This window comes from Ixodes scapularis, unplaced genomic scaffold, assembly GCF_016920785.2.
Source record: "Ixodes scapularis isolate PalLabHiFi unplaced genomic scaffold, ASM1692078v2 PGA_scaffold0__279_contigs__length_252992795, whole genome shotgun sequence".
Taxonomy (NCBI): Eukaryota; Metazoa; Arthropoda; class Arachnida; order Ixodida; family Ixodidae; genus Ixodes; species Ixodes scapularis.
Genome location: NW_024609835.1, coordinates 110,350,766 through 110,375,880, shown reverse-complemented (window position 1 = coordinate 110,375,880; position 25,115 = coordinate 110,350,766). Strand labels below are relative to the sequence as shown.

Here is a 25,115-nt window from a genome sequence, read left to right as displayed (position 1 = left end):
TGAGTGAACCCTTACATTGCGACATCTTTGACTCTCCGCAGGTTTTTCCCTTCGCACATAACTCTATCGGCAAATATATCGACAGTGTGACCGGGTTTTACTTCAGACTGCGAAAGAACGTTTTCAAGATAAAGGAAGAAGCAACATCTCATTTGGCGAGACGTCTGACTCAACTATGCCAAGTAAGGAAAGCGTAGGATCACGGCTCTACTTGCAAACAATCAGCGTCTCTGAAACTCCCCTTATCGTGATCTCCAGTCAGCGACGGCTCGAGTAACGGCACTCGAGAAATATATGAGGCAGCAACAACGGCGTTTCTATCAGTCGTCGCTTTGTCCTTCTCGAAAAAAGTGTTCCACAACAAACAAAAGACACGCACTTTCGCAGACGCGTTTCAACCTCTTGACCCGTGGTTCGGCACGAGACCGAGCGAAGAAAGACAACTCGGCGCGCAAGCAGATATATCCGCGTTCATTATAAGTTGTTTCGGAAAAACGACAGCCAACAGCTGATTCTCAGAGTCGTCCATCACTCTGTCATGGAGTCCCACACTCTGATCCTGGTCGGCTCTGTCGTCCTCGCCTGGGCATTTCCGTGTGTCCACGGCGCCTGTCCTAGCGGTCGCGGGAGACCCAGCGATTGTCAGTATTCCAGCTGCACGGACCGGGAGTGCGAGGCGCAAGGTCTAGAGTGCTGCCCCAAGTCCTGCGGAGGGACAGCGTGTGTTCAGGGTGAGGGAGCGATTGTTTTCATTTCCTATTAACGCGTTTGCTGTAGGGCCGCTAAACGGCTGGTGACGCTTCACTGCGGAGGTGGCAGTGACGACAATTTCGAGCTAGTTTTTATTCCCCATTCAGAAAAAAAAAAGAAAACGCGAAGCACGTACCAGAATGCGGGATTGCGCATGTCTATATGGTTTACTTCGTGGGAATCTGGCTTCTGCTATACGCAGTATCCACAGTCTGTGTGGGCAAACGCTGCCCAGTTTATAAAAGGCCTGTTGGTCTATAAATTTCTTTTCTCGTTGAGACCGTTTTCTCGGGCGGAGGGGGAGATGTGAGACTAATATTATATACGGTCTCACCGTGCTTCAACTATAATGTCCGTTTCTCTTAATTAAACTAGTGGTATATCATGCGTGGCATCATTATTTAGAATGCTCGATTGCTTATCACGGGGCTTTTTGACGTGTTTTGCATCCTTAAGTTGATAGTATTCGTATGACGTCACTGGTTAGTGCGGCCCTTCTTCCGGCGACATCGGTGTGTGCTAGGTGTGCGCACGAAAGCGTGCGGAAGCGCCGTGTAATCAGTACAAGTCCGGGCAACAGATTGTCATACATTTAATATATAAGCAATGACACAGCTCTAAAGCCGGGGTCACACTGCTCCGTCATCATACAAAAATGACAGTCTGCAAACACAAGTCACCGCAATATCCTCGATTCGAATGCCACGTTAAAGGTTTCCTCCTTAAACTCATTGCCGTGCGGCATTCGAAACAGGACCTCGTGGTGATTCGCGTTCGAATGAGTATGCAGACTGTCTTTTGTGTGACCCCGAGTCAAACGTTCAAGCACAAGCAAAAAAAAAAAAAAAATCGAAAATCGCACAAAACATTGGAGCTCGAAAAGTAGTTCCACGCAATTTCTGAAAATAAGAAACAGCGTGTATATTTCTATCGTGCAGCAGTTGCAATTGCGGTTTACCTAATTTGCCATTTTCATGCAGTAACAGCTTCTACAGCGGAGCTGTTAAAGGCTAGGTTCCCCAGGATCGGGTTCCTGTATGTCGACACAAACCTACCTCGACAGCTACCGCCACCTATAAACGACGGCGGCAAGCACAAAACCAGTGTGGTTTCCGCCGTCGCTCGTAGATGGCGGCAACCTTTCTAGCTGTAATAGAAGAATGGATAGTTGGGCGCGTTGGTGGGCATTCATCGTAGGAAACAGCGCGAAAAACAGACGACGACGAAGAAGCACACAGTGTATCAAGTACCGCTCCGCTGGTTTTCCTTTTCGCGAAAATAGAAAGGCTGAACTTTTTTTCTTTTTTTTTTTTTTTTTAAATAATGTAGGATCTAGTTTTTGCGTTTGGATCATGCTGCGACTTCGCTTGCGATTTCACAATTGGGACGTTTAGCACCACAGGTTGGATCCCAATTTCGTTGACGCTCGAGCGACGCCTACTGGGAAACCGTAAGTAAACTCGCCTCTTGTGAATCGGGGTTTTCGGCGTTTTATTTTTATTTACCTATCTTTTTAATGAAAAAGGGGCCCGGGGGGGGGGGGGGGGATATGAAACTACAAACTGGATAGTCTACTCACACCGAGCAGAGCTGGAACAATGAAGGGCTGGACATTTTAAGGAAAAATTATGACTACGTCTTGACCAATACAGCCGAGCCTAGATTGAGTTCTTATCTGCAGGTGTCATTGACGGCATCACCTTCGGCTCGCCCTGTCCCGAGTTCCTGCCTCCGGAGGGAGGCTGCCAGACCCGAAACAACGAGACATGCGAGGATTTGCACTGTATTTCGACATTGCACAAGGTGTGCTGCCTGCAAGCCTGCGGAGATCCCTTTTGCTTTCCGTTCGGGGAGGATTAAAGTCATCGTGGCATCTGACTGGCGGCTGTTCCAGCGAATAAAAACGCGCGCGATGTGTTTTTTTGAAGCGCTAAAAGCAGTCTTATTACTCAATATTTATTACTTTAGGGTCGCCATATTTGTCAAGGGTGGCGACCCTTATATGGGATGTGCGGAGGTAAACAAAGACAAACATGGCCGAACTTTTGAGGTAGTATGTTGCTTCCGGTCGGCTATTGTTTTTGCTTGGGATTGAGGACCGGCGGTGAGAAGCGCGTACTTTAAAAGTCCTATGCCGAGGACCAATTGCGGTACCTCCTGAAATTTACTTATACGGAATCGACACACCTTCTTAATTGTTTGGATGAAAATACAAATCATTTGTTCACCAAAGAAATGAAAAGTTTGCTGAAGGTATCTTAGGCGCCGCACCTTCACTATTACCTATCCGGGCGGCCTGGTAATAGTAACCTGAGAACGACTTATATACTGCGAGATCCTTAAACGCGTTCAACTACTTCGTAAATGGCGAGGCATCGGCGACGGGCCCCTACCTTCCTTAGGCGCAGAAGATGCGCGGCGAGCTTCCCCGCAGAGGTCGCCGAGCCGGGTCTTTGTTTTAGCAGACAAGCTTCTGTAAGTTTTCATTACGCTTCCTTGAGCGCGACACGAATCTCTGTGACGCACACTTTTCTAATGTTTTGACTTGCTTGGTTTTATTTTTCAAAGTTACGTTTGCAGGGCACCGTACATCTTGTATTTATACGGGCCGTAATGGCACATCCTTCTACTGAGATGGTTGGTCGATGTGCCACGGCGCCGACGCCACATTCGCACGTTTGTAGCGTTACGCCATCTGTCGGCTGCTCATCATCATTGCCGAAATTTGCCCCTACCGGCAATACGCCAAACACAAACTATCCAATAAAAAATATTGTTTATCTTTAGCCGAAACGCTTTTTTTTACGATATCCGAGTACAGATTTTCACAAAACAATTTCAGCTAAGGTTCACCCCTGCTAACAATACACCCGTACAAAGTATCTACAAAAAAAAAACTTTTTTGTCAGCCGAAATTGCTTTTGCTGACAGCACATCGAGTACAAACTATCGACCAAAATGCTTTTTCTTTCACCCGAAATCTGCCCCTGTTGATGATAGACCCAGTACAAACTATCTGCACAGAAAAACTTTTTCAGACAATATTGCCCCTGCCGACAATCCACGGATACAGAATATCAACAAAAATACTTATTTTTTTCAGCCGAAATGTGCCCCTGCTGATAAAACTGCCAGTAAAAACTACATACACATTTTTTTCGTCCGAAATCGCCCTTGCTGGCAATGCGCCAATACAGACTACCTACATAGAAAAACTTTTTTTTTTCAGTCGAAACTTCTCCTGCTGACAAACACCGATAAAAACTATACACCAACTCATGTTTACAAACAAACCGCAGCGCCCCTAGCGGACGCCACTGGCGCCGCGCATGCGCGGTGTATGCTGGGCAAAAAGCTCGCCGTCGCCCATAAGCAAACCATTGAATTGCATTGTTGTCGGCGTCGGTGTGAGTCCCCGTGCTCTTTTTCGCGTTGGAATTGTTGATTCTACGTCCTCTTAACAATGTCTAACTACTTGAGCGGCTTCTGCAAAATTAACGAGGCTCGTTACACCGCAAAACTTCGCGTGAATAATGTGACGTGCGGCGATTAATTTCACGTGGACGCCGCAGAATGGGCGCTAAAGCCTGACTCCCACGATGAGATTCTGCTCGCTATTTTCAGTCGCGACGTCACTCGGGCTGCCAAAGCGTGGACCTTAGCTGATATGGTGGACGTCGATACTGAAAACCGCAAGTAGAAGCGGGCATTATAAGTCGGTGATGGCCACTGGTAACAATGATCAACATCTTCTCTTCTCTACACTGTTAGCAAAAATAACACGCCTAGGCATGTAAACCGTTGTCCCATAGCGGGCACGTCCAAACGTGTTACTTTTACATACAGCACAGCCATGTGTGTTATTTGTCTACACATGAAGTTCCGTGTAAACTTAACACGATACACCGCGTTTGCCTTCCGCGAAACACGGTTGAATGTGCTCATTTTAAAACATGGCGGCCAGCAGCCGAGAGCAGGCGCGAGACGAGCCCAGCGAGCCGCGCGCCTTTCTGCCGAAGTGACAGCACACCGGACGTGCGTGATTCTCGTCCGATGTCTTTTATACACAGTAAACAGTCTCCAAGCGGCGGACGTAGGTATACGTGCAAAGGTACAGTGCTAATCACACTTGTCTATGACACGCGAACAACGGCTTTCTCCGGGGAGCGCTAGACTGGTGGCATTCGCGGAAACTAAGCTCGTCACGTGGCACAACATGGAACGGCCCGCCCAAGGGGTGTCCTGCCCACTCTATCAGCTTGATAAGCGATAAAAGTAAAGTGCTTTATGATATATTTTTGTTTTTTGATGACGACATCGTTGCCACGCCTTCATGCTTTGGTGTGTTTATTGTTCGAGCAATGATGTTTGTAAAAAGCGTGCGAGCAGCTTTCCCGTTCGCCGCCAGCTGATAGAGTGGGCAGGACGACACCCCTCGAGCGAGCCGTTCCATGCTGCGCCACATGACTAGCTTAGTTTCCGCGAATGCCACCAGTCTAGCGCTCCCCGGAGAAAGCCGCTCGCTCGCGCGTTATAGACAAGTGTGATTAGCACTGTACGTACCTGCGTCGGCGGCGTCGGTAGCTAAGACGGGACTGCTAGACAGATTAACATATGCCGAACTTTTTAGAGTAAATAAATTACTCCAGGAAGCGAAATACTGATTACAATCGGGCGACGACTCGCGCCACCGAGGCGTAGCGACGTTGGGCAGCTACAACGCAACTGCTAGACAGACAAACGAATGTCGAACTTAAATGCATAAATAACTCGAACAAAATATTTGGAATCGGGCGGTAACTTGCTCCACCTAGTGAGATTTTTAGCAGCCTATAAAAAAAACGCGTCTGTTCGTGCGCTGCGAACGATCACGAGTAGACATCAACCTTACATACATTCCAAACAATCCGAGCACCACATATTACACAGCACCGACATAGACACATACACCAACACTACAACGATAGTGCTCCCGACAATTCCTACTCGACATTCATTTCTCCCCGCGGCGCATATAAGCTTGACATGTGCGGGTGAGCTCTTTGGTCGCTGACCGTTAAAGATTTATAGAAGACACAAAACACGAAGCAATGGACAGCCGTTGGTTAGAACTGTTTGCATTTAAAAGTATTGAGGCAAAATTTATAATGTTTGTCCATTGCGACAATTAAGGATATATTAACAATAAATTTAAACCGGGTCGTGAAAAAGTAAAAAAGTTTGTTATTTTCTTGCTTGACCAGTGTTATCAGCAGTCCGAATAGCTTGAATCAGATAGAAAAAAAAAATTATTGAAATTTTGTCAATATGTATTCTATAATAAAGGGAAATGATTCTTGTGCAAAGCATTTTTTATATATTCTTGGGAAGGGCATCTGCCCAACGCTTCACTTCCGCTAGCTGCAGTACGCGTACGGGAGCAGACGCCTTCACTGCTGGGGAGTTTTGATGCAGTTTGTTGTTGTATGTCGTGTCGGTGACGAGTGGTGTGGTGGGGGCTTGGGAGTTTGTGTTTGTGAGCGGTGTTATTCGTGATCACAAGTGTGGCACTAATGCATTTTTTTTATACCGCCACCACCCCGAACCTTGAAGCTTCACGGGCGCATGGCACTGCATTATGCTGAATCGTGAGCTCCTTCTCTGTTGAAATCGCTTTCCTGGTACCACTCGTGGATACTGCAAGCGTTTAAACAGAGTGCACCGTCCAGCCTACATGCCCGGTGACGTACTCGACCTGTTGAACTTATTGCTTCTGTCATTTAGGAGTACGCAATGCAGTTATCTTGCTGCTCTGGTTTCGGTTACAAAAGCAAGGCAAAACACTCGTAGTTCCCGCTCTCAGTACACGTTCGACATCTTCCACACTTTGACACCGGATAACTAGATGAACTAGAATTTACATTTACTTCAGAGGTCACTCTCGCCGCTTCCTCGCGTCGAGCAGCAGGATCAGCTGGCGACAAGCCGCGGGTGAAGCGCTTGAGCATCACCAGTCCAAGTGCACAAAGAACCGTGACCGTTTCAGCTCTTCGTCATGACACTGTGGTGCAGATAGCTGGGTAAAATACAACTAGACTGACCATCGAAGCAAAGGCACTGTTATCGTAAAATCTTGGCTCGTGATTATGCCTTTGTAGATCATCTTATTCGTTTTGCTGGAAAGACGCAAACGGCAGGCATAACAAAATCGTTTGCATATTCCGCGTACCTCGCAAAAGCACTTACCCACTCACCTAGTGAAAAGCGCGAAACACGGAGTCTGCAGCGTCCTGACTTCCCAGTTTTTTACCTGCTTTAGAGCAGTTTGTACTTGCTAGTGGGTATGCCTACTGAAACTGAAACTTGAAACTAGGGGCAGTGCCAGAGACAAAAGAGACAAAGCCGGGAACGCTTGCTCGCTCTCCCCTATGTCTCAACGCTCAAGTGATTGTACCATAATAAATGCACCAACGCCTCTTCCCAAAATAAAAAAAAAATCACTATCTTCACTACGTAAAAAATTGTCTCAGTCTTTCATTTGTGGGAAGGTAGGAAATTCACCCTAATTTATTCACACTGCATTATGAGCGCAACAAACTCACACGAGATTTACAGGAAAATTTCGGTGGTGACTTAATTAAGTTTCCTTGAAATTTTGTATAACCGGTCGTTTGCAGGAACGAATCATTTACTCGAGCGGTGTGCGTCGCTGTGCAAACACGTCACTGTTAATTAAAACGACGTAATATTGTTGAAAACGCCCGCAGCGTTTTACTCACGGTATGCGGGCGGAATCTTCCACATGTTGAAGCGGAACGAAGATTTACTTTTAAAAACGCTCGCTGCATCCTCGCGAATGAGCTGGTCCGGATCAGCCGACGACGACGGGACTGAACCCGTTGAACCTTAACCCTACAACAACCAGTTTGCGCACCGTGTTAGTGTGGGTTTCTACCAACAAGGGCAACACACCACACACCACGAGCCTTTCGGCTGTTTGTCGCATCGCCGTGTTGAACCATGCAAGCAGGACGAGATAGCCGAAGGCAACGCAGCGCTGTCGTGAGCCTTGGCTTGTGGTTGCGCACTCGCGTACCCTGTGACTCCCTTCGCTTTCGAAGCACACGCGACGATTACGAATGACACTTTCCGTCTTCCGGCAACATCACAAGGGCACTTATCCGGTCACGTCTTTTCTACACGGGCTACATGCGATCGCAAACCGCGAATCTTCTCGTGTCCCCGCAACCAAAACAATACCGGCGCCATGTTAAACCTGCGTTGTTGCCAGATTTCCTCTGGCCAAACAAAAACAACGAAAGCAAAACCGCCTCTAGCTTCCAACGTACATCGGCGTTGCGCCGATGTACGTTGTACCTGCCCCTTTACTTCACCCCTTCACCTCCCCCCCCCCCTCCCCCGTGGGGTTACACGGCCGTTTCGCTTGCAGTTGAAGGAAACCAACTGCAATGTCACGTGTTCAAATCGAGGACACGCTTTTTATATCAATTTAGCTGTTTAGAACGAGTAATTAAACCAATAATTTTATTTGTGGTGCGTAAGAAACTATTATCAAGACCCCTAAAATAAGTACAAACATGGGCGACATGAGGGAAGCTGCATTTCTATCGACCAGAATCAATGGCAGCGCGGGACAGAACAAACGCGGTATTCGCCCTGTCCCGCGACATGGCGTAATTGCTTTTGGTGCGTACCTGTCTCCGAGACACGTTTCTTTCCGCGGTGTTTGTCTCCACGGTCCTTTCCAGGTGTGTCCCCAAGCATTCCGGTGCTTCGATAGCCGGCAATGCTGCGGTCTTCGCCGGGGATGATGCGTGTTTTAGAGGTCGGCTGCACGATTATGCGTGTATGACCGAACCAAAACATGTTTTTTACAACCTCGCAAGATGTTTGAACGAACTATTCACTACTAAACGTGTAAATTTATGCCAATTTGTGTAATTAGCGTGTTTTTCACCCCAAATATTCCTCAAATACACGGGACTTGGTAACAGTGTACTGTTAACACTTAGCCTACTTACCCCAACCAATCTTCAAAGGTGTTTTGAGGCCTATACTTACTTCTTATCGCAATTACCGAGTCAACGTTTGGTTTACAGGCCGCTGTCGTTTGAACGAGCTGACGACAAAAAGCAGACAAGTTTGAAAGAGCAGACGACAGTTCGAACCCATCCGCAATGGAGTGCGGACAAGAAGCACCGCGTCCAGTGTCAACAAACCATTGGAATGTCACGTTGTCGGTGTCTGTGCGAGTCTGTATACTCTGTTTCGCGTTGGATTTGTCGACTTTACGTCCTCGTAGCAATGTCTTAGCACTTTAATCGCCTAAGTAAATTATCAAGGCTCCTTACGCCGCTAAACTTTGCGTAAATAATTTGACGTACGGAGATTTATTTGCATGAACGCCGCAGAATGGACGCCAAAACCATGATGAGATTCTTGTAGCTATTTTCGGTCGCGACGTCGCTCGTGCTGCAAAAGTGTAGAAGGTAGCGGCGATGATCGACGTCGATACTGAAAATGGGAAGCGGGAACAGACCAAGCGTAACAAGTCGGTGATGGCCACTGGTACCATTTGATCAACATCTTGTATCAACTGTTTACACCGAGCCTACTTAGGTCTTTTGAGGCCTGCAATTACCTCTTATTGCAATCACCGGGTCAAGGTTAGGTCTACGGGCCGCTTTTGTTTGAACGAGCAGACGACAAAAAGCAGACAAGTTTGAAGGACCAGATGAAAGTTCGAAAGATAAGGCGGCCATGTGAATTTGAAGACGCACTGAACCCGCGGGTGTTCCGGACAACTTGGCGGTTTTCTCTCGTTCATGCTGGAACAAAACAAATACATCTGGCCACCACAAAGTGTCGCCCGCACAAGCAATCGTAGTTCGACAACGACTGGTTTGCCCTTTTCACGGCTACAATCCACGTTCTCGGACGAACAGAGGGCGCAGAAACGCATTAAAACTTACCTTCAAACCTTTCCAGACCATCTTGGTACAGCCCCCGTCGCAGCATTTTGACGAGAATGTAGGTTTTTTGTATGGTTGCTCCCGAAAGAACACAGGAATGCATGTCTCGCACGGCGACCTCTGCCCACCGCCCCATACCGGAAGTGCGCCAGACACACCACCACCGCGGCGTAACGTAGCAGAGTTGAGTTCGTGTATAGACAAAAAAAAACTTTTTTTTCTAACCGAAATTGTGTCTGCTGACAATACACCGACACAGACTATCGGCAAAAATACTTGTTTCATCCAAAGTTTGCCCCAGCTGACAATACTCCCAGGACAATCTATCTACATAAAAAAAATTTCTTTTTAGTCGAAATTTACCTTGCTGATAATGCACCAATACAGACTATCGACAAAAATACTTTTTTATTTTTCAGTCGAAATTCGCCTCCGCTGACAACACACCCACTACAACCTATCTACATGAAAAGCCTTTTTTTTTTTTTTCATCCGAAATTTCACTTGCGAAAATGCGCTGAGTACAGACTATCTACAAAAATACTTTTTTTCCGAAATTTGTTTCTGCTGACAACACACACAGTACAAACTATCTACTAAGAAAAACTTTTTTTTTTCAGCTTAAATTGACTCTGGTGAAAATAGACTAAAGGAGACTATCGCCAAAAAAAAAATTTCAGCCGAAATTTGCTTTTGTTGACAGTACATCAAGGACAAACTATCTACATAGAAATACTTTTTTTTTAGCCGAAACTGCCCTTGTTGAAAATACACCGAGAGGAAACTATCAGAAGACTTTTTTTTTTTCAGCCGAAATTTGCTTTTGTTGACATACACCTAGTACAAAGTATCTACTGATAAAACAATATTTTAGCTAGACGAAACTCGCCCCTGCTGACATTCACCAAGCACAAAATATCTACGAAAGAAAAACTTTGTTTCAGCCGAAATTTTCTTCTGCTGTTTGCAGTGGAGCCACTGACGTGGCAAAGAAACCGGCAATGTAGTGAGCCTGATGCACGACCGGTCATTACCTGATCAGCTCTATCTTGGCGGGCCAGGGGACCTGCGAGCTTGTCTGGTTGCATGCTCCTTGACCTTGACTCTGTCGGGTGCGTACGTGCGTGCAGTGTTTTCTGTGCCCCACGGGCCATCCCACTGGAAATAAATGCCCAGAGCAACTACAAACTTTCGTGAAGCAAGATGTTTTGCCTTGGCGCAGACTTGTACACGTTACTGAAAAATAGTAAGGAATTACAATTACAATTACTCAAGGCTAAATTGTAATTTATTACAATTACAATTACCCTCACATAAAAGTAACTGACCGTTACTCCAAAAAGTAATCCGTTACTTTCGTGGCGTTACTTTTAACATTATTGTCCTCAAATAGGAAATAAAGGCAAGAGGGTCATTCAAGTTCTTATCGTTGCAACCTGTTCCATTTAATGGCCTTGAGTATTTTGAGCAACACTGGCTTTCGAAAGTGTCGTCAGACATTTTGCGTTATTTCTTACTCAATATGTCGACTGCTACGCTGAACACCATTTGAACTGAGGCGCTGGATGGGAGTGCCATATTGTTCCTCACGGATGCTTCATGCTCTACATTGAGCTTTTTCAGCGAAGCAAGGGAAGTACTATTTACCTCGGATGTAGAGCTAAGCTTCGTCGTTGCAGCTGTTGCCTGCTATTCGAGAGATTTAGTAGATCCTTCCGATACCTACGATACCCGCGATAACTGCACCCGATAACGATATGATGCATGCGCAAAGACGGCGGCGAAGTATCGGATGTCGTTATCGAAGTCATCAGACCGATCTACTAAAATTCTCCATTGTGTAAATCGCGAAGCTGCGGAAGTCATCATACATCTAGTCAAAACTAGAATAAGTATTGATTTATGTCCGTCTCACCGGTATTTATTGCCAGACATTTCAAAACATAGTTGTAACATTGAGGTGATAATTAAATAATAAATAAGGTGTGGCTCGATATTCTCCTTCCTTTGGGTCTGAACAGTTCGAGCCTCGGTTGAGACGTTGGTGAATAAAAAAAAATGTTTCCAGTATACAAATATAAGTAATAAAAGAAAAATAAGGACACTGATATCAACAATTAATTAGAACTTCGGTTAAAACAAGGAAATGTAAACGCACGTTTGTCGTTTGTACCTTTCTTGGTGCCGTTCAAAAACGCACGGCGCACGAACCGACTGCAGTTTACTCCGGTGTTGTCCAGATAGACGTCCGCTGATGCCGCGGGCAGCGAAGGGCGGAGTACTAAGTAAGCCGCGCTCCGCGCTATGGCCCCACTCACGAGTTTCACTCTCTCCTCAAGCCCAGAATGTCAAGTCTACGTCAGCCACCATTATGTTTTATTTGTAGAAATATCTGCTTGAAATAGGATGCGTCCTGCTGGGGCAAAACAGGAAGAAAAAAGGAAGACTATTACCATTTTCCAAGTGCTCGCAAAACGCTGACTCACAAGAAGGGTGACTGAGATGCAGACAACCTGGCTAGATTTCACAAATAAAGTGGTCCAACCATAGAAGTTGGATTACACAAAAGTAAGTAGCTTTTAAAACAGGGTCTAATAATGTGAAAGATGCGGAAAAAAAGTCCTGTTTTCTAAGACAAGATGCTAAGTGTGCAGCAACGAACGAGGGTGCTTGTGGCAATAACACCTTCACATATTATCACATCTCTTTTAGTGGATTTTAGGGTAGACGGAGCGTTGTCTCGTGTTGTGACATTATGAAAATGGTCGTTGTCGCTATAACCGAGAAGGACATTGTTAATTCTTTTCTGTGCACTTACTGCCTCGAGCTTCTCGAAGACGCACACAATCACTTGGTGTCCTTCTCTCCCTGTCTTCGATCGCAAAGAAAAAACAAAGGGACTAAAAAAAGCGGATATAACTTGCCCCCCCCCCCTTTTTTCTTTTGTAGAAATGTGTTTTTTTTCTGTTTTTTTTAACATCGTTGTTAGGGTCTAAAAAAAAATATATATATATATATATCAGGGGCTTGGTGTTGCACAAACAGGCTTTGCGGAACTGAAGAGTGCCAAGCCACCCTTTGGGCGCTGGTCAATTCGCGTGAAAGTGTCACTGCGCTCGACTTTACAAAAAAAAAAAAAAAAAAAACTAATTTAGAAAGGGGGGAAGGGGGGGGGGGCTCTAAAAAAAGTATCGGATTACAAGGAATCCGTTACGTCAAAAATGTAAGGGAATTACTTTAAAATTACTCTGGAAAATATGTAATTATTCCGTTACTAAATTACTGATAAATGTAAGGGATTACAAGTAATTTCGTTACTTGTAACGGATTACGTACAAGTCTGCAGGCTTGGCGACATTGTCTGCATGCATCATCTTGTATATTTCGTTGTCGAATGCCAGCATCTCATTTAGGGGAATTCAATCGCATTGTTTCCAGTTTGCAAAAAGGTATCGATTCCTGATGTACACCAGACTCAAGCCTTGTCGATGAACCGTGCAACCAATTCAAGGCTTGTTTCATAAATCATGATAAATAACGAGAAGTATATAAGCACCCGGTACTGAGAAGAAAGAAAAGTTTATGGCACAAAATAAAATGTGCAGCGTTTTAAGTCAGCTTTGTAGCACTTGCACGTTTTTTTCAGATGAGTCCTTAAAAACATTATTTGAAATTTTGGCATTTGATTTCGTTCCTTGAGATTCCAAAACCTAAATTCGAATTTTTCAAACTTCAATAGCAAAAAAATTCGAAATTTTTGAACTTTCCATACTCAATTTGTGAAGAGAGTTGAAAAATTCAAACCTGAACTTTCAGAAACTTGATACCTTCAAACTTTTCAAATTCAAAACACAGCAGGGTTTCAAATTTGCGAACTTTTCAAATTCAAACCTAAACGAGGTTCGAAATTTTCTAAACCTTTCAAACTCCAACCTCAGCAGGTTTGTGACATCTCTAGTTATGATTTTATCTAGTCAGCTAGTTGGGCTGAATGGATGTAGAAGTTGCGACAGTAGTTTTTCCGTCTGCTACGAAGTTTCCAACGTCTGGAAACAGCTGACGACACAGCACCGTCTGAAACCACCACGCTACAGGGACGTTATTGAGTAGCAATGGTCGCTCAGGATAAAGCAGTGGGGAACACGTTTGCCTGCACAGCAATTTCGCATGTCTATACTCCGTGTTACTAGTTGTGTGCAGTGCCGGCGAAGGCAACGCCACGCGAGGAGAGAAGGGACGAGCGCTAGGAAGGCGGGATGGGAGAGGAGGGCAATTGAGGGCGAGGGAGGAAAGGGAGAGCACTAGGAAGGTCAGAGGGTAGAGGAAGTTTCTCTCGTCCTCCCCAGCCTTCCTAGTGCTTGCCTTTTCTCCACTCGCCTGGCGTTGCCTTCGCCTGTACCGCACGCAACTAGTGACACGGAGTATAGACATTGTACATACGCTCAGATGGCATCATAAATTATATATCTATCGTATTATCTACATCCGGCTCACAGCGCACTCATTGCGCTGTGAGCCTTTTCTAAATGGTGATTTTCGTGCACATTGGCCCCTGTGAGAGGTTCATTCTCCAGTCTTAAGCGCCGTTCACACTCTTGCGACCGAGTAAGACCAAGAGAGACCAGACCGGTTTTTAAGCCTCTTGCGACTTCTTAGGACCGGATGCGCTACAGCGGAGCTGGTCCTAAGAGATCGCAAGAGGCTTAAAAACCGGTCTGGTCTCTCTCGGTCCTACTCGGTCGCAAGAGTGTGAACGGGCCTTTAGACAGCTGAAGGAATGTCTGTGCTTTACTCACTTTGTGCTGCTGGGTAGCCTTTGACAAAAAAATTCTATACCACTGCTAGGTCTATAGTGCTTTATTATAGACATTCAGGAGTGCAACCTGAATTTAACTCACCTCACTTAGAGACGGTGCAGGCTGTAACGTGGGTTTGCTTTACAGAACTTTTTTGTTTTAAAAAAGAACATCAGATTATGCCTGTAGTCTCCTTGTCACTGACGACATAAAAACGTGGTTTGCTTTTGCAATGCAAACTATAGAGACCGACTTAGGTAGATTGTCCAATTTCTTCTGAACTTGCAAGTACGCACACATTGCGTCTCTGTCAACGCAGGGCTAGGGAACAGAGACTTGAGATACACAGCCGTGTAAAGATAATGTTGCATTTCTTTAATTTTTTTTTTATTCTTCATCTGTAGAATCGTGTGGCATGTAGACTAGCTTGTCAGTCTGTTTAATGTATTTTGGATAACGTATTTATACTCTTGTCATACCAGCTGCCATGGCGATGGGCTACTCTCCGACGGGAATATTGTCACGAATGTCGAAGGCGAATATTGTCGAAGGTTCCTGCGGGCGAGACGTCCTGACGGATCCTTGAGGTTGGCGAGCCAGCAGAGGGCGTGGTGGTCGGTGACCACGCGGAACGGGATCCCGTATAAGTACGGCCGGAACTTGGTTATCGCCCAGACGACCGCCAGACATTCCTTGTCGGTCGTTGAATAATTCTGCTCTGCCTTGAACAGCGCCTGGCTTGCGTAATCGATTACTCTCTCTGTTCCTTCTTGTCGCTGAACGAGTATTGCGCCGAGACCGGTATTGCTGGCGTCCGTGTGGATTTCTGTCTCCGAAGACTGGTCAAAATGCCCGAGGATAGGGGGCGACTGGAGCCTTCGCTTGAGTTCGTCGAACGCTTGTTCTTGCTCCTTTCCCCACTGGAACTGCACGTCTTCCTTCGTCAGGTGCGTCAGCGGTGCAGAAATTTGTGCAAAGTCACGAACGAAACGTCTGTAGTAGGCCTACAGCCCAAGGAACCTTTGGACGGCCTTCTTGTCTGATGGTTTCGAGAATTCGGCGACAGCGGACGTCTTTGCGGGATCAGGGCTTACACCCTGAGCGCTCACAACGTGTCCCGAGAATTTCAGCTCACCATAGGCAAACCGACACTTGGAAGGCTTGAGTGTCAGCCCAGCAGTCTTGATAGCCTGTAGCACGGATCGCAGTCGTCTCAGGTGCTCGTCGAATTCGCTTGCGAACACCACAACGTCGTCGAGGTACACGAGACAGCTCTGCCATTTCAAGCCAGAAAGGACGGTGTCCATAACGCGCTGGAAGGTGGCCGGCGCTGTGCACAGTCCGAACGGCATTACTTTAAATTCATACAGTCCGTCGGGAGTGACGAAGGCCGTCTTCTCGCGATCGCGTTCGTCGACCTCTATCTGCCAGTACCCGCTCTTCAAGTCCATTGACGAAAAGTAACGGGCGTGGCGCAGCCGATCCAGGGTGTCGTCAATGCGGGGCAGCGGATAGACGTCCTTTTTTGTTACTGCGTTCAGCCGGCGATAGTCCACGCAGAACCTCAGGGTTCCGTCTTTCTTCTTCACAAGGACTACTGGGGAAGCCCGCGGACTGCTTGAGGGCTGGACAATGTCGTCATCGAGCATTTCTTGTACCTGCTTTTGGATGGCTTCCCTTTCTTTCACGGAGACCCTGTACGGCGGCTGATGCACAGGTAGTGCGTCGTCATCAGTAATTATTCGATGTTTCGCAACCGTCGTTTGGCGCACCTTCGACACCGCAGAGAAGCACTCACTGAACTCGGCGAGAAGGTCACGAAGTTTTCGTCGTTGTGGGGCTGGGAGAGACGGGTCGATGTCGAGCTCTGGTGCCGTGATTGTCTTGTTCTGCGTCGGAGAGGCGTCTTCTGAGATCACGGCGATCGCGGCTGAATCTTGAATTTCCTCGACGTAGCCCACAGCTGTACCCTTTGTAAGGTGCTGCGACTATTGCCGGAAGTTGGTGACAAGGGCTACGGTACGCCGTCCTGGAGCTCGGTGACGCCTCTTGCAATGCCAATCCCTCGTCCGAGGAGAAGTTGGACGCTTCCTTCCAGCAGTGCTACACCGCAGGTGGCTTCTTCGGTCCCGACAGACACAAAGACACTCGACAGCGGCGGCAGGTTTACGTGGCTGGCAAGGACTCGCACTGCTGCTAATGTCGTTTTGGGATTTTCCGCCGATGGGCCAGGTTTCCGAAGCGTCAGCTTGTTCTCTGCAAGGTCGATGATGGCGCCGTATTCAGACAACAAGTCCATTCCGAGAATGACGTCCCTCGAACAGTCTTGCAGAACAATGAACTTGACAGGGCACGTCTCACCGTGGATCTCGACGCGAGCAGCGCATCTCCCGACCGGTGTGATGAGATGCCCTCCGGCGGTTCTTATATGTGGTCCATCCCACGGTGTCACGACTTTTCGAAGGCGGCGGGTGAGCCTCCCACTCAAGACTGAGTAGTCTGCTCCGGTGTCCACGAGTGCCGATGCGTCGAGGCCGTCGATAACAACGTTTAGGTTGTTGGACGCCGATGCAGGAGCGTCATTGTGATGCGTAGCGTCGGGAGAGTGGGAGCGCTCCGTCGTTCTTGGAGGCTCCTTACGTCGGTCGTCTTCGGCAACTCCACCTCCAGGGGTTGCCGCGCCTAGTTTCCCCGGCGAGGAGCGAGGGGCGACATGTTTTCACGTCGGGGTCGGTGCATCGGCGAAGCTGGACGTCGTGGAGACGGCGACCGGAACTCTCGGCGGGACGCAGGCTCGGGGGACTGAGGTCGTCGCAGGTACTCGTCGATCTCCCGACGACGTTCACCATAACGGGAGCGGGGATCGTTCGGGTGGAACCCGCGCAGCCCGAGTTGACGGTATGGGCTATGGCGATAGGTGTGGTCTGCTTCCCCGCAGTGGAAGCACAGAGGGCGTCGGTCGGGCGTTCGCCACACGTCGGTCTTTCAAGGTGCGCGGTGCTCCTGGCTGGCGTGCTGGACCTGGTCGTCGCGGCGTCGGTCGTGCTGCGGCGCAGGAGACTGACGTCGGGGCGGCCCAACATAGGCGCGAGGAGGAGTTGGTGACTGTCGGGCCACTGCGGCTTAAGTTAGCGTCGGTTCTTTAGGTACTGCTACGCCGATGGGAACCTCTGGCTAAATGGCTCTTTGCACCTCTTTCCGCAAGACCTCGGCGATGAAGAGCGAAGCTGGTCGGTCAGCGGCGGGTAGCAGCTTTCGTAGCTCCTAACGGACGACGTCGCGAATGAGCTCTCGAATGCCTGGGGTGTTGAAGCCAAGGTCGCAGCTGGACAGCGCGAGAGCAGCGAGGCCGGGTGGTCGATGGTAAAGGCTGTCTCGGGCTTGCAAGGCACGCTTGATGTTCGTCGCCTCAGTGACAAAGTCTTTGACTGTTGTCGGAGGGCTACGAACAAGGCCGCCGAAGATGTCTCTCACCCTCGCATGAGGATTCGAACCTTCTTTTCTTCCGTAGCCTGAGGGTCGGCGCGGGCGCTCAGGCGCAGAACGTCCTCCACGAAGCCGGTGACGCTCTCGTTGGGGCCCTGGGCTCCGGTTTGAGGCAGGTCTTCGGCCCTCTCTTGGCGGTGTTGGTTGAGAAATGTAGTCTTCAGCTGGGTCTTGAACACATCCCATGATGTCAAAGAGGGCTCGTGATTTTCGTACCAGTACCTGGCAGTCCCTTCGAGCGAAAAATACGCGTTTTGCAGACGCTGCTCGTCGGTCCAGTCATTGTGGCGGACGACACGTTCGTTCTGGTCAATCCAATCCTCGACGTCTTCGTAGAGTTCACCGTGGAAGGGGGCAGCCGTCCGCGGTGCGGCGGGCATGTAGATGATGGGAGAAGCTGCGGGGGCTTGCGACTGGTTGGCCATCGTCGCGGTCTTCTTCTTTGGTGTCTGCGGTAGGGGTCCGAGTTCCGGGGGTAGGTCTTGGTTACGACGACTTGACCGGGCCTTGGTCTTATCTTCTGCGAAGGGTAGCCTCCCGGGGCTGAGCACGTCACTTCGCCGGCGTGTCTTCGGAGGGGTACGCTTAACGGGCATAGAATGCTGTACCCCGCACCTCCACCAGAATGTCACGAATGACAAGTGATGAGGCGGCGAATAACGAAGTAAACTGAATGTTTAATCGGGCGAACTTGTGCCCAAAAGTAAAAGGAAAAAGAAAGATAACAACAGAGCGTCGCGGGCGTCGAATGCGTCGAAGCAGCAAGATCGAACGCTGAGGCGAACCTGACTCAACAAGGTCGTGGGCGGCCTCTTATCTAAGGTGAGTCACTATCTGGAAGATTCGGCGGAGAAGGTTCGAGCGTAGCGCACTCGGCGAGAGAATGAACACGCACTTTCTAGAACAACAAAAGCAGGGATAAACGATAGAAGTTACGTCTGGTACAAGAATAAACGAGAACTTTCTAGAGGTCCGTTATCGAGCGTTGCTTTCTCAGCCCTGCGCGCGGCAATATGCACATCTCAAAGAAACCTGGTCGCATGAGCGTCACAGCTACAACACTGCTACCACAGTGCAGCTAGATACATTAGTTAACGGCTTATTCAAGTGACGAAGTGGTCAAAAAGGAATCCTGTGGCCACCTTCAACAGGTAGGTTTGCCAACAAGGTGGCAGATTTCACTCTGTGTTCAATCCCTATGATGCTGTCATTGCCATTTAATGAAATGGAATGAGGAAAGAGGTACTGTAGAAGCCTTGAATCAGTTCTTTCAGCGCTCAACTTTGATGGACCTAAAAATTAGGGACATCAAGCGTTGCACAAAAATTCCAAACAATATTTATTTCTATAAAATCGTGCTGCTAGTTGCAAATTAATTTTTTCAACTTAATGTGCGAGTTATTACAGAACCGCCATGCACTTTAACAGATATTAAACAGAAGCATGATGTTTTACTGCTTTGTCATTTAATGGCATCACCTATCGCCATCCCACACTTTAGTTTCGGGTGCCGCGTGTGTGTCGTCATGGATAAAAGTTTTGTGGCTATGCGGGGGGCAAGTTCGTCTGCTTCCTGCGCGGGGCTAGCGGCGACCTCAGAACGCCGAGCCCTGATTGGCTGATCACGACGCCCTATCTGAGCGTCGTCTGTTCCTTTGCAACATCGTCTGCTCGCAACGTCCGTCTGCGTCCGTCTTACCTTTCCTGCGACTTCGGAAGTGCAGGTCTTTACGAGCGAGCTGGACTTCTTTTTTCAGAGAGGGCAGACGAAATCACTCGAGCGGTAGGTTGTTTTTGTCTAACAACTAGCAGACGCGCATCAAGGAGAGAAGTCAAAGGACTCACTGGCGAGGTGTCCCGAGGCGCCGAGGTTTTTTTGCTAAGAATTGAAAATGAGGGTAATTAGTGTCCGCAAGTTCCCTCCCAAATACTTTTCCCCTCCTTTCGTGTCCGGCGAGACTCCTCACTCTCTAACGGCGTCGGCGGGCTGACGCGGTTGGCGCGGTTGGCGCAGTTAACGTCGTCTGGTTTACGTCGGCTAGTCAAAGCGATGGCTGCTTTACCTTTCCTGCGTCTGTCGGAGATTCACCGTGTTTTCACCGGCGAGAACGCGGCCTTCGAACAAGATTTGTGTTTGTCATTTGTTCCTCTTGTTCCCCTTCTCCAGGGATTATTTTCGTCATTCCTCTCCAGCTCGCTTGCACCTTTGCATTTAATTGCATTATAACAATAATTACTTCTTGGTGTCAAGGAGTCTACGACATAACTTCCGCGATACGTTCGACGCCGCTCGGGTAGCTCGATCGATCTTGCTCGGATTCTGTTCCACAGATTAGCACAGGTTTTTAAACTTTTGCCACTTGGGTTTACGCCACACATACATACCCTTAGTACGCTAACTGACAACAGCCTTTTAATCGAGCGAAGAAGTTGCGACAACAAGCAGCGATCGAGCACTTCTGGGCTATGATGTTCTTACAGTACCGATCGCACAGCCGCATTTGTTTATTTAGTCACTACATCGACTGTCATCTGTCTTTATCTGATTATCTTTGAACTACTCATTAAACGCGAGGTACCATTCACGAAACTCGTGCAACCAATTGTTTTAACATAGCGATGAACATGGTGTTTACTTCTTACCTGAGCGAGTGACATGCCGCGGCATGCAGCTCTTGGGGCGTTGCAGCCACTGCTGTGGAAGGTCCGTCTTGGACAGTATATTTAGAGCCGCGTAAAGTGCGGTAGCCACCTTGTGGCTGCACTTTGCGGCCCCGCGAGGGCACTCACAGTGACTCTCTAGAATGTCACCTTTATCGGAGAGCGTCATCTTTACCGCGTAGCTACAATTCTTAAACGACGCCTGGACATTCGCCACTAGAGCGAAATCCTTCACCTCAAAAAAAAAAGGACGTATTCTTCAAGGTATTTCCTTTCGCCTTTTTCGAAGGCCGCGTTCTCGCCGGTGAAAAAGCGGTGAATCTCCGACAGACGCAGCAAAGGTAAAGCAGCCATCGCTTTGACTAGCAGACGTAAAGCAGACGACGTTAACTGCGCCAACCCGCCTATGCCGTTAAAGAGTGAGGAGTCTCGCCGCACACGAAAGGAGGGAAGAAGTATTTGGGAGGGAACTTGCGGACACTAACCACCCTCACTCTCGGTTCTTAGCAAACAAACCTCGGCGCCTCGGGACACCTCGCCAGTGAGTCTTTTGACTTCTCTCCTTGATGCGCGTCTGCTAGTTGTTAGACAATTACCTTCATCCAGAAATTGCCTTCATCCGCGGCCGATTCGCACGTCAAGAAAGTGATCAAAGTTCCAGACACTTACTGTCGGCGCAGAACGACAGATGGCGCTACCATACCTTGCTGCATATGGTCGAACGACGGACGGCGCGTGTCAGCCACTCGCGAGCGATGGGTTCCTGCCTGGCCCACCCCTGCCCGTTTCGATCTGGATGAGCATCGTACCGGCGTGCGGTCGTGTATCACTACTGCGTGGTGCACGTTAAAGACCCCAGGCTAGCGGCTGTACCGCACTGGCTAAATTTCTCATCTACAGCTGGGAGACTCGTCGCCCCCGTGAGGCAGACCAAGTTCTAGGCTGTATAAACACACACACAACCCAATTTTTTTTTCCTGCCTGGACTAGCACAACTGGTCGGCCGCTCGTTTACCCGGGAACCCATCACTCGCGAGTGGGCTACGCGCGCCGTCCATTGTTCTACCGCAATCTGCAAGGTTCGATAGCGCCATCTGTCGTTCTGCGCTGACGCTAAATGTCGGGAACTTTGATCAATTTTTAGTATGCAAATCGGCCGCAGATGAATGCAATTTCTGTTTTTTTTAGGAAGGTTAGTGCTCGTAGATTGAGTTATGACAATAAAGCGAGGATCTCAAAAAGCACTGTAGTGCCCCTTTAACACAAGGCTGCGCTGAGGCAAAGCGACATATGCGGAATTGGAATGCCTACTCCACGGGCGTAGCTTCTCGGCAGTGCACCAGTGCGTGGTGAGAGCAGCGCACTCAACGGAGATGACTAGACTGCCCGAACATACCACGAACGACGAGAGATATCACGAAACATCCGACTGCTGAGTCGTGTTCGGTGTGTAAATCGAATCAAATCACACGTTATTCTAAGCGATAACCGGAAGTTCTGAACGATTCGCACAATGTTACAGGAACAATCTGACAGTACTGCAACGCCTGAACTATTAGTTTCGGTAGTTATAAAGTGAAATTAACTTTTGGCACAATGTATGCATAAATTCATCGCATTTTGGTGAATTGTAGCAGAGTAAACACTTTGGCGGAGCATACACATCAATGCTTTTTCCCTTGGAAGGCATTTTTGCACATTCCGATCCAAATTTCCTATCTTCAACTTTCTTACTCAGGTAGCATGCAGCAGGACTTCAAGGGATAAATTGCTGGTTGGGAAGTAACTTTGTACCTGACTTATAGAGCCCCTGAAAAGCAAAAAGAAAAGTTCTTTTTTTTAGCAGTCTGGTTGGGACACACAACATAAAAATGTAAATTTTACGCGAAAAAAATTTTTAGCGCAATATTGACGGCAAGAAATTTATCCGAAATTGTGCGCGCGAGGTCCATGACGTCACGGGTCATATTGGAATGACCATCTCAGTCGTGAAGCCGAAGCCGATCCACGTCTCCTCCACGCGCCCGATATACCGAGAGAAAACAAGTGGAAAGGACGTGACTGTCGGCTGAAACGCGTCTTGTGCCGTCAATATTGCAGTAAAAAAAAGTTTTTTCGCGTCAAATTATTTTTTTATACGCGTGCCCAAACCAGATTGTTAAAAAAATGTTTTTTTTCAGGGCCCTTTTAATAGGGCGAGTCTCCCACTCAATGGATTAATCAGGACGCACCCCGAACATGCATAGCAACCTACTACCTGTCTTGCATACAGCATGTTTCATATCTCCATGTTCGAATTTCCTTTTCTGCACATTGGTTCAGGAGTGGCTTGGATTGACTGCTTGGACTTTCTTTCCTCATCAGGGAGGAAGTCGACAGAACTTCAAAGATCTGCACTGCTACACAGTAGAGGAGACGTGCCAAAGGCCTGGTTGATAGGCAGGATCGGGCTTCACCATAAAGTGATACGCAATCGACGTCTGGGAAGCAAGCATATGCATGATCAAGTGTGGTTTCCTGGCAGATGATTGCCTGGAACACTGGTTCTCATCAATGTGGTGAATGTCTCGAGAACTATTTCTCGGATGCAAGACCTTGAACTGCACCTGGAACTCTGACGTAGCTTGTGCATGCTCTTACCTTCTGAAGACTGTGCCTAAAAGAACGGCTGGAGAATGGCGGCTGGGATGAATGCGTAACAACATGCGTCATGGGAGCCGCCCTTTACTGGTGCAGATTGTCTCTCTCAATCCCGGTGTGGCTCGTTCTAGAAGCTCCAGCAAAGACAGCGAGCAGAGGGGGGAAAATGTTGCTTTCGTCGCGACGTTCGAACTTGGGCTTCCTTGAATCTTCCTCGACTGACTTGAGCTGCAGCAGAGCAGGCATCTGCGGTGCCCACCTTTCACTGCTGTAACACTGCCAGTATTGAGACCAGGGGTTCATCTGTGATTGTCGATCTGAGAAGGTGTTGCTAATTCTGGGAAAAGCCTCCCTAGGAATGTATAGCATAGATTTGTGTACTTTGGGTAGAAAATTCTTAGCGACTCAGCCCGAGGGCGTGTTAGAGGAATGTTTGGAAGGGGGGGGGGGGGGGGGGGGGCGTGTGCGTATAGGTCGCTGGGCGTGGGAACCAGTACTATTGCATTCGTTGTGCTCAGTTTCCTGGATCTTGTCTGGATCTGCCTGTAATTTATGGGACCTCTAGAACTTCAGCATTACACCGTGATGACATCACCAGCTGGAAATTGACGGGACCAAAATAGAGATGACAAAACTAGACTGTAACTCGAGTCTATCACTAGCACGGAGAAGCTATCCACGACATGGACTTCAGATTCACACAAGAATATCCCATGGGTGACAGGATTCGATGCACAAGTAATTCTGAAGACGGCTTTAATGCTTCCGTTCTAATTCCCATGGACCTCCACAGGCTGAAAGGGTATCTTAGAACTATATGGTGAAATTTGGTGACATTTCAAATAACTGCACAGGTCTCATACCTATGTATTAAGTGCAGAGAAGGAAACAGTGAACAAAAAAACACAAGGGCAAGCCCTTATTTTTTGAAACCGAGTTCTGCATGGTTTTTTATCCTGTGCTCCATTCTCTGCTCTTTGGTCTTAAAAAGACGTATTGCAGCAGTCCTAGCTCACCTCCAGTGCTGATCAAAGTAACACGATGTGAAATAATGATAGGCGTATTAAACAAAAAACTTGAAACCAATTCGCGTCCTTTTAATTTCACAAAACTTTGTATGCGCGAAATGGCCTAAAACTGGTGCAAGTAAAAGCAGTCTGTGCAATAAAACGTGAAAATACGACAGAAAACTTAAACACTTGTGGGCATAAAACCGCGGAAGAAAATCCGTTTATGGGAACCTTGTTCAGCGACAAAGAAGTATTCATTCAGCTGCGAAGCATTGAAGCGGATATAAAGTCCGCATAGCGTTTCAGGGCAAGAAAAAGAGCAAATTAATTGAAGCAGTACGATTGATACAATTCCGGGCGATACGTGGGCGCGTATGAAAGCGACAAGGCTTACTTTGACAAGAACCCCACGGGAAACGCAAACAATAGCCACACACGCTCTGCAGGGCTCTCAATCCCACTTCTTGAAATAAGGTTGAAAAGCACTGCGCATTTAGCACTGCAAGCACTCACACGTGAACACGGTTTCAATTACAGAAAACGGCAGCGAGGCCTACTTCATTCGAGCTTGGGTAGAGAATTGCCGAGGTTGGAGCAGTCGGACTCTAGACTTCGGCATGCTCGAAACTTCTGCTACCAACTTTTATGCGCGTGATATGCGGAATAACTCGATGCCTATGCACTGGCAGATAAAACAATGCGTTCTCTACACAACAGCGCGGCCACCAAGTCACCACGGCACTCAAGTATCCGGTGGAGTGTAGCAGACGCTTCTGCCGGCAAACGGCGCACAAATGTGC

General features: G+C 47.9%; 1 protein-coding gene across 1 annotated transcript; it reads left to right on the top strand.

Annotated features, from left to right (window-relative positions):
• Positions 1–67: 67 nt before the first annotated feature.
• On the top strand, positions 68–2,677 carry LOC8036630 (keratin-associated protein 9-1). Its single transcript, XM_029990661.3, has 2 exons — positions 68–731; positions 2,432–2,677. The coding sequence occupies exons 1-2, from the start codon at positions 539–541 to the stop codon at positions 2,608–2,610; spliced, it is 372 nt and encodes a 123-aa protein (XP_029846521.2). The 5' UTR covers positions 68–538; the 3' UTR covers positions 2,611–2,677.
• Positions 2,678–25,115: the final 22,438 nt, after the last annotated feature.

Coding starts and splice junctions, on each gene's coding strand:
- LOC8036630 (XM_029990661.3), top strand. CDS start 539: ATGGAGTCCCACACTCTGATCCTGGTCGGCTCTGTCGTCCTCGCCTGG. Junction 732..2,431: donor AGGGACAGCGTGTGTTCAGG/GTGAGGGAGCGA, acceptor TCTTATCTGCAG/GTGTCATTGACGGCATCACC.